Genomic DNA, 17,456 nt, shown 5'->3' with positions numbered 1-17,456 from the left:
GGACCATTTTGATCTTGCTGAACAGTGGTGGTACAAGCTATGACCTATAATAGCAGGTGCCAGGGCATATTGTGCAATGCTTTGCTCTTCTGCTGGTTGCACCATTGAAATGGGAAGGTGGGGAGAAAACAGGAAAAGAAAGAAGTAAAATAAGGCATGGATTAAAAGAAAAAAAAAAAGCTTATTTTAGCTTTTTACCTCCTAGGAGTTTTTACATTCTCCATCTGACTTCGTTGCTATAGTAAAATAATAGTAACAACTACAGACATTAATTAGGCACTATCTAAAACTGTACGTATTACAGTTCACTAAACTTTCCTAATAGCCAGTGTGGTAGGTAGTCTTATTGTTCCTGTGTTATAAAGGAGAAAACCAACTCATAAAGAACTTAGGGGAGCAAGCAGTGGATCTGGGATTCAAAGCCAGGCAATGTGACTGCAGAGACAAGTTCCGACATAAACTTATCATTGTAAAATTAGTTATCAAAATGCTATCACATTTTATTAGTTGAAATTTACACACACACACATTCAAATCCTATGAATTCAACCAGGAGGAAAATCTAGAATCTAGAGAACTTTATTAATTTGCTCACAGTAACACAGGATCACATTAGGTGATGGGGTGAGGACTAGAACTACCTTTTCCGAAGCCTAGCCTAAAGGATTTGTAGGAGTCCCAAGTTTTACTTTCCTTCTCTACTTTTTTTTCCCTCTTGCCCTCTCTGGGGCAGAGATCTTGACCAGAAAATTGTCCCTGCAGGTCTGAGTTGTATAGAAAGACCTGTAGAGGGAGTTTCCTTCGTGGTGCAGCGGAAACAAATCTGACTAGTATTCACGAGGATGCAGGTTCTCAATTCCTGGCTCAGTGGGTCAGGGATCTGGCATTGCCGTCAGCTGTGGTGTAGGTCGAAGACACGGCTCAGATCCTGAGTTGCTGTGGCTGTGGCATAGGCCGGCAGCTGTAGCTGATTGGACCTCTAGCCTGGAAACCTCCAAATGCCGTGGGTGTGGCGCTAAAAAGACAGGGAAAAAAAAAGAAAAAAGAAAGAAAGAAAGAAAAAGAAAGACCTGTGGAGTCCCCAAACAAAATTAAATCAATCCAATAGGGAGGGCCTCAGCCACCACTTCACACTGCCCCCTTGTGGTAAGTGAGGAAATCATCAGAAAGATAGGAAACTGGAACTACAGGGATCAACTCTGGTAAATGGGATTTCTGATTATGCTGAAAATATCGTAATTCATTTATATTACTTAATATCTATTCAGTACAATATACTAAATATAATAGAAATGTTCTTTCATTCACTCAACAGCTATTTCTTATCTCCCCAGACTTGGGACTTGGGAATGCAGTCAGTCAGGGTTCCTTCCCTAGTGGAGTTTCTCTGACTATGAAGAAGACAGACCTTAAACCAAAGAAATCCATCCATAATTCACCAAATATTTATTGATCACTTATTGTTTGCTAGGCGCTGTTGCTGGTATTAGGAGTAGAGTGAGGACCAACAAAACCAGAGCCCTCCCTGATCTTTTTTTTTTTTTTTTTTTTTTTTTTTTTGTCTTTTTACCTTTTCTAGGGCCACACTCGCAGTATATGGAGGTTCCCAGGCTAGGGGTCTAATCGGAGTTGTAGCCACAGCAACTCAGGATCCGAGCCATGTCTGCAACCTACACCACAGCTCACAGCAACACCAGATCCTTAACCTGCTGAATAAGGCCAGGGATCAAACCCACAACCTCATGGTTCCTAGTTGGATTCGTTAACCACTGCACCACAATGGGAACTCCCCTCCCTGATCTTTTAAAGCTGACATTCTACTAAGGAGAGGCTGCAAATGCCCCTCACTGAACAATGATGTAGACATAGAGGGGGTAGGGGATGGCACTGAATCTGTAAAGACCCAAGACTATGCCCATGATATTTGCTTTATATTTTTTTAATTTTTATTTTTATATTGCTTTTTAGGGCTGCACCCATGGCATATGGAGGTTCCCAGGCAGGGGTCAAACCGGAGCTACAGCTGCCTGCCTACATCACTGCCACAACAATGCTGGATGCCCGATCCACTGTCCGAGGCCAGGAATCAAACCCACATCCTCATGGATACTAGCAGGATTTGTTCCCGCTATTCCACAACGGGAACTCCCCCAAAATATTTGCTTTAAAATAAATCCAGGATGTTAGCTTCTTTGCCAATCATCTCTCTCTTTCGTATAAATGCAGACTAAGAAAGGTACTCACTTGACTTCACCCAAACCCTGTATATGAACTGCTTTGGGAAGAGTCCTGGGTTCCCCATCAGGAGATTTTTTTTTTTTTTTGAGACTTTTCTGGGCCTAAGTTTCCTTATCAATAAAAGGAAGGATTGGCAAAGATAATCTGTAAGATAGCTTCCAGCTCTAGTGGTCTATGAAATGGCCAAGCCAGAAAAAAATGTGATGAATCAGTTCTAACCCCTGCCCTCTGAGAACATCCACTTGGTTATTGGCGGTAAGAATATTCTCGCTGATTCTTCTTCTGTGATCACAGCAAAAACCCCAGCCTGGGCAACTGAGTGAAGAACCAAGGACCACATCTTCTTGTCATGGCTCAGTGGTTATCAAACCTCACTAGTATCCTTGAGGACAAGGGTTTGATCCCTGGCCTCGCTAAGTGGGTTAAGGATCTAGGATTGCCAAGAGCTGTGGTGTAGGTTACAGACGCAGCTTGGATCCTGAGTTGCTGTGGCTATGGCGTAGGCCGGCGGCTACAGCTCTGATTCGATGTCTAGCCTGGGAACCTCCATATGCCATGGTGCGGTCCTAGAAAGTCAAAAAAAAAAAAAAAAAAAAAAATCAAAGGACCGGAATAGCAAGATCTCGGTGAAATCCAAAATTCAAAGTCAGCTCATTATTCATGTTCTCACAGGGTTGTATTTGCTAAGAGAATAAAGCTTTACTGTTTTTCTTCTTTGATAGAGAAGGTTGTTTTTTGTGTGTCTCAGCATAATTACCACACATTCATCAGTAGGTTCATGATGCTTTCATCTCATAGGGTATAATCATGAGTCAGATAATAGCCTGTTTTTAATTGCGCTATTTTCATTCTGACATATCTAAAGGGCACAATATTCACTCTTGGTATTGAGACCACAGTTTGGAACAAGGACCCAGCTAACGATTGGGCGTTAGGAACCTGGTTGCTAATCTAGCGAAGTTTCAATGTACACGTAAGGCATCATTTCTCTGGTTCAATTTCCCTGGGTCTATTTGACATGGAAAAGGTGCCAAGTGTTCCAAGCACAGCAATTTAGATGCAGGATGCTGGGGAAAGCATGGATGTTGGCATCAGCCAGCCCTGGGTTTGCCACAGCTCTGCTCTGTCCTCTCTGTGTGCTTTTGGGCAAGTGGTTTCTCCTGCCTGGCTGGATCCTAGTTTCCTCATTTATAATATGGGGCAAGAAATTCTACCTCACTGGGTTGTTTTAAGAATCCTAATTCAAGGAAATGCTCATATGAGTTGAGGTAGGTTAAGTAACACATTTGTCTCTTTGGTAAATAGAAAGAATAATGAATATTCATTTTTTCTCTCTCTCTCTTTTCTTTTCACCTGCAGCATATGGAAGTTCCCAGGCTAGGGGCTGAATTGGAGCTGGATTCCCTGGCCTATACCACAGCCACAGCAACATGGGATCCGAGCTATGTCTGTGACCTACACCACAGCTCACAGCAATGCGGAGCCTTAACCCACTGAGCAAGGCCAGGGATTGAACCCACATCCTCACAGACACTATACTGGGTTCTTAACCCACTGAGCTAAAATGTCAACTCCCATTTTCTCTTTAAACAAACTTAGCTTCACCAGATGTGTGCTAGAACTACAGTTAGTCTGGGAACAGAGGAGCCTACGAATGGGGAATCCTTTGGGTTGCATCTCAGTAAGAATACACAAAGAACTCATGAAGTAGAGTGTTTTCGGGAAAAGATCACAGATAGATGATGACCAATCCTGTGTTTAATATTAGCCAAATATTCTTTTTTTTTTTTAACATTGAGAAGATAAGAAATATCAAGAGCCAAGAGAGCATGCCCAGAAGGAAAACATGGGAATCTGGAAAACAGGCATTTCCTTATCTAATAGTAACCTAGCCAAATGAACTGGGACAAAGGACTTGTGGAAAACTTTAGTTTTCCGTCGATAAAATAAGAGTTAAGGAGTTCCCATTGTGCCTCAGTGGTAACAAACCCAACCAGTATCCATGAGGACTCGAGTTCAGTCCCTGGCCTCGCTCAGTGGGTTGAGGATCCGGCGTTGCTGGGAGCTGTGGCATGGGTTACAGACTTGGGTCGGATCTGGTGTTGCTGTGGCTAGGGTGTAGGCCAGCAGCTGTAGCTCTGATTCGACCCCTAGCCTGGTAACTTCTGTATGCTGCAGGTGTGGCCCTAATAAGCCAAATCTAAATAAGTAAATAAAATAAAGTTAAAAAATAAAATAAGGGTTAAAACTGGATAATCTGAAGTGTTATAACTCATGACTGTGGGTGACCTTAGGGAGGAATGAGAATTGTGGCATCACAGTTTGGGGTTTGGGCCGATTTGTGTAGTGATTTTTAAAAGGAAACTGAAATATGTCTCTAAATCCTTATATTTGTAAACCTAAAGTTATATGAGTTATTCTATGCTGGGATGAATGACTATGGTGTCTTCTGAACCCACTCCATTCACTAAGAATGAATGCATTTTTTATTATTAAGAACCACAAAGGCTCTGGAAGATCTAACCTAGAAACAGTACATCTCATTAATCTAGAATCCCTCTCCCCCACTTTGGAACTTACGATCATTTCAACAGGTTACTTCTGCTTTACAAAAAAGGACTTGTGATGAAAGAGCACACATTGTTTTCAGGAGATTTATTTGGCATCTAGCGGGCAGTCGATAAATATTTATTGAATAAATGGTTTCCTCTGAGCCACTGCTTGCTGGCATTGTTCTAGTTACTCAAATTGATGCAGAGCAATAAATAAGGATTTATTGTGCAGCTCTCTAATGATCAGTTTTCCTGAATTCTCACCGTTCCCTCACTTAGTCTGATTAGGCAGGTTTTGTTGTACCTAAAACCTAATTCACTATAGGGCGATGTCATTAGAATGTGAAGCTGTTCTTTCCATTTTCCCATTATGACAGCTTGGGGAAATCAGTTACTTGAGCATGTGTTTGTCAGTTCAGAATATACTTATGAGTATAGTTTACCACTTATTACAGACTGAAAAAAAATTCACAATTTCCATCTTTTTTTGAGGGGAATGTTTTCAGCTTCTGATAACTTAGAGGCAACAACTCCAGCCTCAGATGGAAATCGTTCTCTTCTAAGCCAATTTTAGTCTATTCCTTGATAGCTAGTTTTTTCTAATGATGGTAGTTTTTGTATATATACATAGATAGTCTATAAGGCTAATAATAGGCAAGGTATCTGAGCGGGAAAACCATCTTTATTGCAACTATTATTTGGGAAAAACATAGATCATAGTAATGCTTTGAGTTTTGTCCCAGAATAATAGTTTTAGATTCTTAAATATTTTCTCCCCCTTTTTTCTTCCTCCTTTCTTTCCTTCCTTCCTTTCCTTTTTTCCTTGCCTGATTACATAAAGAATTTGAGGCATTTCATCATATTTTTCATCTGTAGCAAAGAAAAGCGAACACAATTGCCTACATCAGGCAAAGAAACAAGACAAAAATTCTATAAATCATAACCACTGGTTTTCATTCCCCAGCCTTCCTTCCTCACAGAGAATTAAAGTACATATATTCATTGTTATCTTTGGTTTAATTGCTAGTGCTTGAAAATGTTTAAAATTAAGCAGTTTTTAACCCAATGCTTAAGAGAAATTTCTTTTAACCATATTTGAATTGATTTCTTTTGCTATTGTTGGTAATAATAATTTTCTTGCTTCCTATCTTGCAAAGACTTTTTCACTTCTTGATAAGGAAGAACAAAGATCACAGATCCATGGTGTGTGCCTGCTCTTTGTAGCAATAGGCTGTGTATCTTTTTGCACTCAATTTCTGCAGGTAAGGAATTTTATTTTTCATTAAGTGATTTAGCTGTTTTCCCTGTTTTCATGCTAAAATATCACTCAAGACTCCTTTATGTTTTAGGGATATGCTTTTGCTAAATCCGGGGAACTCCTCACAAAAAGGCTACGTAAATTGGGCTTCAGAGCAATGTTAGGGCAAGAGATTGGCTGGTTTGATGACCTCAGAAATAGCCCTGGAGCACTGACAACAAGGCTTGCTACAGATGCTTCTCAAGTTCAAGGGGTAAGATGTGGGGGGAAACCAGGGATGTAGTAACTGGAGTAGACTTTCTTTCCTTTGCGTCTTCTGATAATCACCTCCATATTTTTCTGTGGAATGGGAACTCACAGGATTGGGATACCCCAGAGCCAGATATCCACCCATTTTTGAAGCTAACAAACAGCCACTAAAGCATAGTATCTTTGAGGCGCTTCCCAGAATCAGTGTTCCGGCATGAATGAAAGTCTGTTTGGGTTTTGGATTTCCTCTGAGCCTAGCAATTGAGAAGAACATTCCCAAGACTCCTTTCTCAGATTGTTCTTTTTAGCCTCAGAGGTTCAGATTTCAGGAGACATAATAGCGCCCCCTAGAGGGCGGAAGCAAAGAGTGTGAGGAGAAAAGCCTCCTTCTGCAAGTGACTGGAGTGTAGTCAGTTTTGGGAAAAGAGATGCTATTCTGACAGTGGAGCCTGAAACTGAGGGAAAGCTGTAAATGACTGCTGTTTAGAATCCTGACAAATTATTCAAAGGGCTGCCTTTCTGAAGAAGGGAGACTAAGCTGTAGCTTCTAAATCCCAGAACCTGCAGCCTTGTTCAGGGGACTTACACACGTGTACAAGGGGAGGCAATACCTTCGTAGAACCAGGCATTTGGATTAAAAGGATGAGAGTTCAGTTTGCCTCCCAACACCTCCACCACTTTCTATGCAAATAAGAAAAAGAGGAAAAAGAAAAGTCATGGTTTGTCTGTAAGGTTCTTGGAAGAAAAAGCTTGCTGGATTGATCGTGTTCTACCATATATCTCGACTTCTCTCATTTCAACCAACAATATGGACAATGGTATGGAGAATTTTGAAGGAGCATTGAAACATCTGACTGAGAGGAAAATCCCTGTGAAGTTTTCATTTTAATTATTCTAGGCCTTTTCTTTGTATACATGTATTTCCTCACAGACTTTAAGCCACACTCTACATTTATTTTCTAATCTTTCTTTTTACTCCTGAAACAATATGATGTGATCATATTTTGGTCCTTATATATTCTTTTACAATGAATTTTTAGATTATTGCATAATTCATCATTTTAGTGTATCATCATTTTTTTTAAGAATTCCCCATTTAGATTTTTTTCTCTGTTTTTTTTCCCCCTTCTTATAAGCAATTTATATCATTTTACATCAAGCTTGGCATACCCTTGACTATTTTTTTAGTTCTCAAAATGTAATCACTGGATCAAAATGTATAATCATTTTGAAAGATTTTTAATATGCATTTCTTACTGCTTAAAGAAAGTTTGTATCAGTTTTATTCTCATCATCTGAGTATTCTAGTGTCTAGTTCACCTTACTCTTGGCTTTAGATTAAATAAAGAGGCCATAATCTCATTTCTTCTATTTTTGCAAACTTCAATCTGCAAGGAGCTTTATAGGTTACTCATTATCACTAGAATTAATCTCACACTGATGGTTCTAGCTCTGACACCCATGAAATGAGATTAGTCCATAGATGAGCTCCCAAGAAGCTGTGAATAAAATGGACTTTTATTAATCTGGCTTTCAAATGCATTAGGGCAGCTCATTATTTAAAAGATCCTTCCCTTTTAAACATAGAACTACCATATGACCAGACATTCCCCTCCTAGGTTTATATCCAAAAAGAATTGAAAACAGGGACACAAATAGATATCCATTTTCATAGCACCATTTTTCATGATGGCCAAAAGGTGAAAACAACCCCGGTATTCACCAACGGGAAAACCATCCAAGTGTTCATCAGCAGATCAATGGGTAAACAAAATATGGCATGCACACATAATGGAATATCAGTCAGCTTTAAGATAGATGAAATTTTGGGCATTCCTGTCGTGGCTCAGCGGGGAACGAATCTGACTACCATCCCTGAGGACACAGTTTCGATCCCTGGCCTCATTCAGCGGTTAAGGATCCAGCGTTGCCATGAGCTGTGGTGTAGGTCACAGGCATGGCTTGGATCCAAGTTGCTGTGGCTGTGGCGTAGGCCAGCAGCTGTAGCTCCGATTGGACCTCTAGTCTAGGAACTTCTGTATGCCGAGGATGAGGCCCCTAAAAAGCAAAATAATAAATAAATAAATAAATAAAATGTTGAGACCTGTTGTAACATGGATAGACTTTGAAAACCTTATGCTTAGTAAAATAAACTTAGACACAGATGGATAAATATTGTATGATTCCACTTATACGTGGCACCTAGAATAGGCAAATTCATAGAACAGAAATTAGAGGTTAACAGGGGCTAGGGAGAGGGAGGAAGGGGCGTTAATATTTAATGGGTATAGAGTTTTTGTTAGTGTTGATGAAAATGTTTTGGGAATAAATGTGATGATTCCATGAAGGGTTTTTTGTTTTTGTTTTTGTCTTTTGTCCTATTAGGGCCACACCTGCTGCATATGGAGGTTCCCAGGCTAGGGGTCCAATCTGAGCTGTAGCTGCCAGCCTACGTTGGAGCCACAGCAACGCCAGATCCGAGCTGCGTCTGTGACCTACACCACAGCTCATGGCAATGCCGGATCCTTAACCCACTGAGCAAGGCCAGGGATCGAACCTGCCACCTCATGGTTCCTAGTTGGATTCGTTTCTGCTGAGCCATGACGGGAACTCCTACGGAAGGTATTTATTGCCACTGAATTGTATGCTTAGGAATGGCTAAGATGAGAGATATTGTGTTAGGTATATTTTATCATAATAAATTTTAAAAGCCTTTTTGTTATAAAATTGCCTTTCCACATAATGATGTTTGGTCAGAGACTATGTGTCTGAGATTGGTTGACTGCTTTTGGTTTGCAGGCTGCTGGACCTCAAATCGGAATGATAGTCAATTCCTTCACTAACATCGCTGTGGCCATGATCATTGCCTTCCTCTTTAGCTGGAAGCTAAGCCTGGTCATAGTGTGCTTCTTCCCCTTCTTGGCTTTATCGGGAGCCATACAGACCAGAATGTTGATGGGATTTGCCACTCATGACAAGCAAGCTCTAGAGGTCGCCGCACAGGTAATCTCATGGATCCATTTTTCAGACTGCTTATGGCTGAGTAGCTGTCAGACCACTAAGAATGAGTAGTACAAACCGACTCAAGAAAGCTGTTAGTCTACAGACATTCATGATTACAACTTCCCATTAGCCTTTTTCATATATGCCTCTGATGCTATGAGATTGAGCAGGCGTGGAAAAATAGTATGGCAAACATTGAGGGTTACATGTTCAAGTTCCTCTCAGAGTTCATCTTTCCACATCCCAATTTGGTGTAGTAGTCTCGTTTTTCACGAAAAGATGGTTCACTTTCCTGTCTGTTTATTTTTGTCAGGTTAATCATTTCTCCAGGTCATGCCACCCACACAGAGAAGGGTTATCTTTTTAATGGCACACACTTTTAACTTCCACACCTGCTTTCGTGTCTGCTAGATCTATGGCAAGTGTCTAGAGAAGCACGTCAAAGAGAACCTTGAGATGATATAGTTCAGGTCTTGAATACAGTTAGGGTTTAGTGATGCACTAAGAAAGGTATATTCTAATTAAATCTGGTTATTGGGGTAAATGAAGAAATGGTGACGTAGACATTTATCAGGGATAAGAAATCAGGCACACACATGTATACATACCCTAACTTTTTAACAAATTTACTAGAAACTAGGTGTTGTCTTTCTAAAGAAGGAATGTGAACACTGCCCAAGTAAGTAGAAGCCAAAAGGATTTTGTATGCCAATGGTGGAAAGTTGTCCACTTTGTACCTTTAAGGATAGGATCCTGATTCAGAAATAAGGATGATTTACCCTAGAGTGTGAATTGAAACAAACTCATAGTATAAACTAAAAGATAAACTTTATACTCAATTTTAACTTGTTTTACATAATACTTGGTCAGATTAATTTTTTTTTTTCTTTTTTGGCCATTCCCCAGGTATGGGTTTGAATCCATGCCACAGCAGCAGCCCGAGCTGCTGCAGTGACAACACTGGATCCTTAACCTGCTGAGCTGCAAGAGAACTTCCAGATTAATTTTTTAAGAAATAGAATCTAATATTTTAAATTTATATAATTAAATTTATCAAAAAATTTATCAAAAATTAAGCAATCTTTTGTCTCAGACACATCTAAAGATACCATCTTAGACATTTCAAATGAATTGACAAAGAAGCTAAAAAGCATTTAAGGCTCACCATGCGTGCCATCCCTCTTCCTCAATAAGTAGAGGTAACAAAGCCATATCAGTATCAGTAGAACTTGAATTTAACTGATAAGATATCTCAGGGTCCAGTTGAGTTGATCTCCAGCAACTTCTTTGTTTTGGCATTTGCACCAGATCTTTTTTTTTTTTTTTTTTTTTTAGGGCCACACCCATGGTATATGGAGGTCCCCAGGCTAGGGGTAGAATCGAGCTGTAGCTGCTGGCCTACACCACAGCCACAGCAAAGCAGGATCCGAGCCGCATCTTCGACCTACACCACAGCTCACGGCAATGCCGGATCCTTAACCCACTGAGCAAGTCCAGGGATTGAACCTGCATCCTCATGGATGCTAGTCAGACTCATTTCCACTGAGCCACAATGGGAACTCCCACTTGCACCAGATCTAATCCATATAACCATTGAACATGTCCTGAAAGCAGTTATCTCTGCCCTTATGTTTCTAAAACTCTTTTTCATTCTTCAGATTACTAATGAAGCCCTTAGTAATATCCGCACTGTTGCTGGAATTGGAAAGGAGAAGCAGTTTATTGAAGCATTTGAGTCTGAACTGGAGAAGCCATACAAGACAGCCATCCGCAAAGCCAATGTTTATGGATTCTGCTTTGGTTTTTCCCATAGCATCGTGTTTGTTGCTAACTCTGCTTCCTACAGATATGGAGGTTACTTAATTCCCAATGAGGGGCTCCATTTCAGCTATGTGTTCAGGTGAGGACTATCTGACTAAAGTCCTAAAAGATCAGTGCTTTAGGGAGAAATAGTCTTGTTCCATCCATTAGCTTTTGTTGCCTACAAACCACCTCAAACTTGGATCTTAAACAGCTGAGATATATTATTTCTTAAGATTCTGTAGGTTGTTGGAGTGGTTCTTCTGGCCTGGGCTGACTCAACCAGGCTTCTGAGTGGCCTTCGGTCTCACACGGTCTCTTACCAGCTGAGCTTGTTTTCTTTCCTGGTATGGTCTCAGAGGTCTCAGTGCAGCAGAAGTTTGCAAGCTCCAACATGCCAGGTCTTTCCATGCCTCTGCATTATCACGTTTTCTAGTATCTCTTTGGCAAAAGAAAGTCATATGACCAAGCCCAGATTCAAAGAAAAGAGGAATGGAGTCCATCATTTGATGAGAGGATCTGATAACTGTTTCTCCTTTACTTTCATACTCACATAATCACACTCACCACACTGACTCCTGATGGATGTCCTGCAATTCAATTTATTCTGACACCATCTACCTGGAGGTAGTATTGGATCCTCCCACAGGTTAAGGCCTCAGTCCTGCAAGACGGCCCCTCTCCCAACCCTCCATGCAGGTCCAGTTTATCACCTGCACTCTGACCAGCAAGCTAGAGAGATGGAATATTCCCATGACTTCATCCTCAGCTTTGATTAATATGCTAAAGTGGCTCGCAGAACTCAGAGGAACATTTTGCTTACCGGATTACCAGTTTGTTACAAAAGGACCCAACTCAGGAAGTTCCCGTCATGGCACAGTGGAAATGAATCCGACTAGGAACCATGAGGTTCCAGGTTCAATCCCTGGCCTCGCTCAGTGGGATAAGGGATCCAGCATTGCTCTGAGCCATGGCATAGGCTGGCAGCTGTAGCTCCGATTTGACACCTAGCCTGGGACCCTCCATGTGCCTCCGGTGTGGCCCTAAAAAGACACACACACACACACACACACACACACACACACACACACACACACACACACACACACACACAGAAGGATGCAACTTAGGAGCAGCCAGATGGAAGAGAGGCATAAGGCAAGGAGTTTTCACACCCTCTCTAGGAGTTCCACTCTCCCCAAATTGCCCTGTGTTCACCAATCCAGAAGCTCTTTGAACTCTGTCCACCTAGGTTTTTATGGAGGCTCCATTACATAGGCCTGACTAGTTTAATCACTGACCACTGGTGGTTGAACTCACTCTCCAGCCCCTTTTCCCTCCTCTGAGGTCTGGAAGGGACTGAAATGCCACCTCTCTAATCTCTCTTGGTAACCAGGCCCCATCCACAGGTCATCTTGGGTTTTCACATGTGTCACTTCATTAACATAGCAAAAGGCAACTCAATCCTCTCGAAATTTAGGAGATTTCAAGGGTTTAGGAGTTCTGTGCCAGGAATTGACAGAAGACCAAATATATATTTCTTACTATAAATCACCTTATCACAGAGGAGTAAAAAAGTCACATTGCAAAGGGGTGTGCATACAGAAGAATAGGATAAATTAAGCCTCTTCGAAGTCTACCATACTGGTTGATGCTGGGATAATCTAGAGGCCTTGAATAAGATGGTTTATAGAACTACTTTATTTATTTTTATTTTTTGGTCTTTTTAGGGCCACAACAGTGGCATATGGAGGTTCCCAGGCTAGGGGTCTAATTGGAGCTGCAGCCGCCGACCTGCACCACAGCCACAGCAACTTGAGATCCGAGCTGAGTCTGAGGCCTACCCCACAGCTCATGGCAATGTTGAATCCTTAACCCACTGAGCAAGGCCAGGGATTGAACCCACAACCTCAAGGTTCCTAGTCGGATTTGTTAACCACTGCACCATGATGAGAACTCTTAGAACTACTTTACGTGAATTCTACTTCTTACAAAGAAGGCAAGTCTCTAGCTGACTCCTCCTAGGTAGGGAGAGCAAAGATCAGGACAGGGGAATTATATTCATTTCTTTTCTTTTTTTTTTTTTTGTCTTTTTTAGCAGTGGCATATGGAGATTTCCAGGCTAGGGGTTGAATTGGAGCTGTAGCTGCAGGCCACAGCCACAGCCACAGCCACATCAACACCAGATCTGAGCAGCATCTGCGGCCTATGCCACAGCTCAGGGCAATGCTGGATCCTTAACCCCCTGAGCAAGGCCTGGGATGAAACCAAGTTCTCATGGATACTAGCTGGGTTCTTTATTGCTGAGCCACAAACGAAACTCCTATGTTCCTTTTTTTATAGCTGGAGTCTGCTCTTTTAATAAAATTAGCTTTGAGTCTAGTTTCTCCCATTTCCAAGGGACTGGGTGCACATGTGTATGAGGGTGGTGTGATGGGATGGGGGGCCTGGGAAGGATGAAGGAGAGACAGTCTGAGAGAGCCTTGGAGGGCATTAGGAAAATGCACGCCACTAGAAATCTCTTTTCAAACCATGAATTCTGTCTTCCAGTCTTCTATCTTCTTTTAGAAATAGAGAAGATATTTTTTTCTCCTACCTCGCTAAACCCACTCCAACCAGGAAAGTTCTTTTCTAAATTTTCATATTTAGAGCTACTAACCCAAATCAGAAATCAGGAACTGTTGACTTATTTAACTTATGCAAGATTTTTAAGAATCATTTGCCAGCATGTGAAAATTGGGAAACTACAGAAAACTCCTGATTTCTGGCTTCTCTTTAAAAAATGAAAGATCATCTCCAGATGCTTGTCATTGCTTTAAGCTTTAGACTGGGCTCCTGGAGATGTTTGGGTTTACAAGTCTGGCATAAAATAATTTCTGCTTATGAATTGAGCAGTAAAACACACAAAGACACCCCGTCCCCCGCCTCACCTCTCAGCAGGCCCTCTGTGCAGGGCAGTGCAGGGGAACAACTTCTGGGCGCCCCTCATAGCCTAGTCCATACAGCAAAAGGGCTATCTCTTACCATGGTTACCATCTGTTTATTCATTCACTCATTTGCTCATTAATTATGCACGTGTTGCTGCTGGGACAAGTGGAAGGCTATAGGCAATTGCATCTTTCTCATGCTTTCTGAAGCATGAACTACATGCCTGCTTGGTACCGAATTGATGCTTTTGTCCGCAGTCATCATCTTTCACACATTGATCACCAATTCATGGAATGTTTTTTTTTTTATTATAGCTGATTTACAATATTGTGCTGATTTTCTTTTGCACAGCAAAGTAACCCAGTCATACACACACACACACATATATATATGTATATTCCATAGAATGTGAACATTGTAAAAATTCAACCCAATCTGGTGATCTTTCAAGCCTCCCTTCTTTCTTTTTTCCCCCCAAGAAGTCTTTTTTTTTTTTTTTTTCCTCAAATCTTTGAAAAGGCTGTTGTAGTGGAAGCAGGGTTTGGAGGTCTGAGCTCCTCTTCTTCAATCCTTCTCCCACCCTTTCACCTCCAAACACAGTTTGAAAACTGCTAATCTCTCCGACCTCCCATTTCCAGACAAGTTCGAAGGGGTCTGCTCAGGGATGCCCAGTCCTTTCCAGGGCCAGTCCCCCAGTCCTTCCTGCCTCTTAGACCATCACGCCAACCCCATCACATTCCCTCTACCTGGGTGTCTGTCCGCTTGCAGAGTGATCTCTTCAGTTGTGCTGAGTGCGACAGCTCTTGGGAGAGCCTCCTCTTATACCCCGAGTTACGCCAAAGCTAAAATCTCAGCTGCACGCTTTTTCCAACTGCTGGACAGACGACCCGCCATCAGGGTGTACAGTAGTGCAGGTGAAAGATGGGTAAGTACTGAGGTGGGGGTAGGAAGGCAGTGGGGGAGGGTTGTGCTTCTTATGTGTGCAGAACAACCACTGGGGCTGGTTATTCAAGACCACTCAGCTTCTAAATTCTGCAGTGTATGGGTTCATTCATGTACACCCACAATGGACAGACAGTAGATTTATAAATGTAAAGGAATGAAGTACATTAGCACTAAAAATTATCCATAAAGCTGACATTTCGAGTATATCTAGTGAATGCTAAATTCTGTGTAATATAAAACACACTTTGTTCTGGAATGAAAGAAGTTACGTGTCTTTTGAGCCCTAGCCAACCACCGTGATTTCCGCTGATATTTCTATATGGAATGAAGAGAAACCAGTTTTTCCTGTCCACCTAATACTGATTTAATTCATGTTTATCTGGATTCCATATGAGCTCATGTGGACCCCAGAAAATTGATTTGATCTCAATGAAATAACTTTTTTCTAATTGGTAGTCTCTACAGGTGTTTTTTACTCTTCACTGCTTAATTTTTAAAATCCAAGTACATTTAAAAGAGCAAAACAAACCTAAAACCTAGTAAAGTTAACTAAATTCAGATATCTTTTTTTTTCTTTTTCCTTAATGTGCCCTGCCACATATGGAATTTCCTGGGCCAGGGATCTAACTCATACCACAGCAGGGGCACGAGCCACAGCAGTGACAATGCCAGATCCTTAACCCCCTGTGCCACCAGGGAACTCCCAAAAAACTTTTTAAATTCGTCAAATGCCCTATTTCTCCTTCAGCTCAATAAAAGTCAAGTCTCTGTGTGGTTTATTAAATTTCTATCCATTTTTAGAGTTCACACTCCTGACAGTACAACTGAAGTTATTAACCTATGCAATACAGGGCTGGAGTAACTTTCTGTGTAAGTCATTCCAAGTGCAATGCTAATATTTTAAATCTTCAGGGAAACAGAACTATAGGAGTTTGCACAGTTACTGGCTCCTGTGATGTAATCATACCTTCTAGCTATTCTCTTCCATTCAGAATGTCAAAGAATGAATGACAAGGAAATCCCTTTAGGTTAGAATGGGAATAAGAGATCAAATATCTTTAAATTCACTGCTCAAGCTTCCCTTTATTCTACATCTGCTAGAATAAGGAATAGAATGCCATTTCATTAAGTCACTGTCTTTACACTTTGCACTTTGGCAGCATGGTGTTGAAAGGACCTTAAGCAGGGCTTTAAAACTCAGACCTAGGTACATTTTCAGTATTCTAGATTCTAATTACTCAGCCATAAAAAAGAAGGAAATAATGGTGTTTACAGCAACATGGATGGAGCTAGAAATTATCATACTAAGGGCAGTTAGTCAGACAGTGAGAGACAAACATCATATGATATCTCTTACATGTGGAATTTTTTAAAAAGAGGCTACAAATGAACTTATTTGCAGAACAGAAACAGATTTTGAAAAACTATGGTTACCAAAGGGGACAGGTGGGGGGCAGGGAGGGATGGACTGTGGGTTTGGGATGAAAAGTTTCTAAAATTGGGTTGCGATGATCGTTGTACAACTATCAGTATAATAAAATTCATTTAAAAATTGAAAAATTCTAGATTCTAGTAGGAGCATTTATAATTCAATTTTCCCATCCACAGGACAACTTCCAGGGGCAGATCGACTTTGTTGACTGCAAATTTAAATATCCTTCCCGACCTGATGTACAAGTTTTGAACGGTCTCTCAGTGTCCGTTCGTCCAGGGCAAACACTGGCATTTGTCGGAAGCAGTGGATGTGGCAAAAGCACCAGTATTCAGCTGTTGGAACGTTTCTATGATCCTGATGAAGGGAAGGTGGTAAGCAAAGCATAGGCTTTTCAGAATTTTGTTTTCTGAAGAGCTTCTTCAACCCTTGAACATGATGCTCAAGGTTGTGCCTTGCCAGGCTCACTCCAAAGTACTTGTCTTGGCCACCTGCTCCTATGTCTACTTTCCAGTCCCAGGGGTTTGCTGGTTGACCTGATTCTACCTCACAATTTCTAGCATGATATTCTTCCCAGTTCCAGATGGCCTGCTGACCAGTTAGGCAAAGAAAACTGCAAAGCTGGAGAGGAGTGTATTTAACAGAAGTATTCACTTACCTGTAAATGGAGCAGAAAGTGCAGACGAATCAGGAAACTAATGACTGGGAATGGAAAAAGTAGGGGGTGATAAGAAACACAATGATAAATGAGTAAGAAAGGGAATTTAGTATGAAAAATCGGAGACAATCTTGCTTCAAGAAACTTAAGTCTAAATAATATCAGGAACTCAGGTGGTAGCCATCTGCCAGCAACTTTTGGTAAGGATATTTGAAAAATTGGTGGTTTGCTTAGCTGCTTTTTTCCCACAGAATTTCCCTTTTCTCTTCTTTTCGTTCCTACCTGTCCAATTACTATATGCGAAGGAGTACAAAATAGAATAGGAAAGATTTGTAATAAAAAGCAACCACTTATTCCACCCTCTCCACCCCCACCCCTCATTTTTCAGCTCAA

At 41.2% G+C, this 17,456-nt stretch overlaps 1 protein-coding gene across 2 annotated transcripts in view; it reads left to right on the top strand.

Moving 5' to 3' along the window:
• The window catches only part of ABCB11 (ATP binding cassette subfamily B member 11), an 84,797-nt gene that overhangs the window by 58,691 nt on the left and 8,650 nt on the right, over window positions 1-17,456 (top strand). For both annotated transcript variants that reach the window (XM_003133457.5, XM_013984240.2), the window contains exons 21-26: window positions 5,948-6,052; window positions 6,140-6,301; window positions 9,097-9,300; window positions 10,959-11,200; window positions 14,797-14,953; window positions 16,582-16,779. In XM_003133457.5, coding sequence (XP_003133505.3) covers window positions 5,948-6,052; window positions 6,140-6,301; window positions 9,097-9,300; window positions 10,959-11,200; window positions 14,797-14,953; window positions 16,582-16,779 — 1,068 coding nt within the window. The remainder of the gene's footprint in view (window positions 1-5,947; window positions 6,053-6,139; window positions 6,302-9,096; window positions 9,301-10,958; window positions 11,201-14,796; window positions 14,954-16,581; window positions 16,780-17,456) is intronic.

This window comes from Sus scrofa, chromosome 15, assembly GCF_000003025.6.
Source record: "Sus scrofa isolate TJ Tabasco breed Duroc chromosome 15, Sscrofa11.1, whole genome shotgun sequence".
Classification (NCBI taxonomy): Eukaryota; Metazoa; Chordata; class Mammalia; order Artiodactyla; family Suidae; genus Sus; species Sus scrofa.
This window is presented reverse-complemented; position numbering and strand designations above follow the sequence as displayed.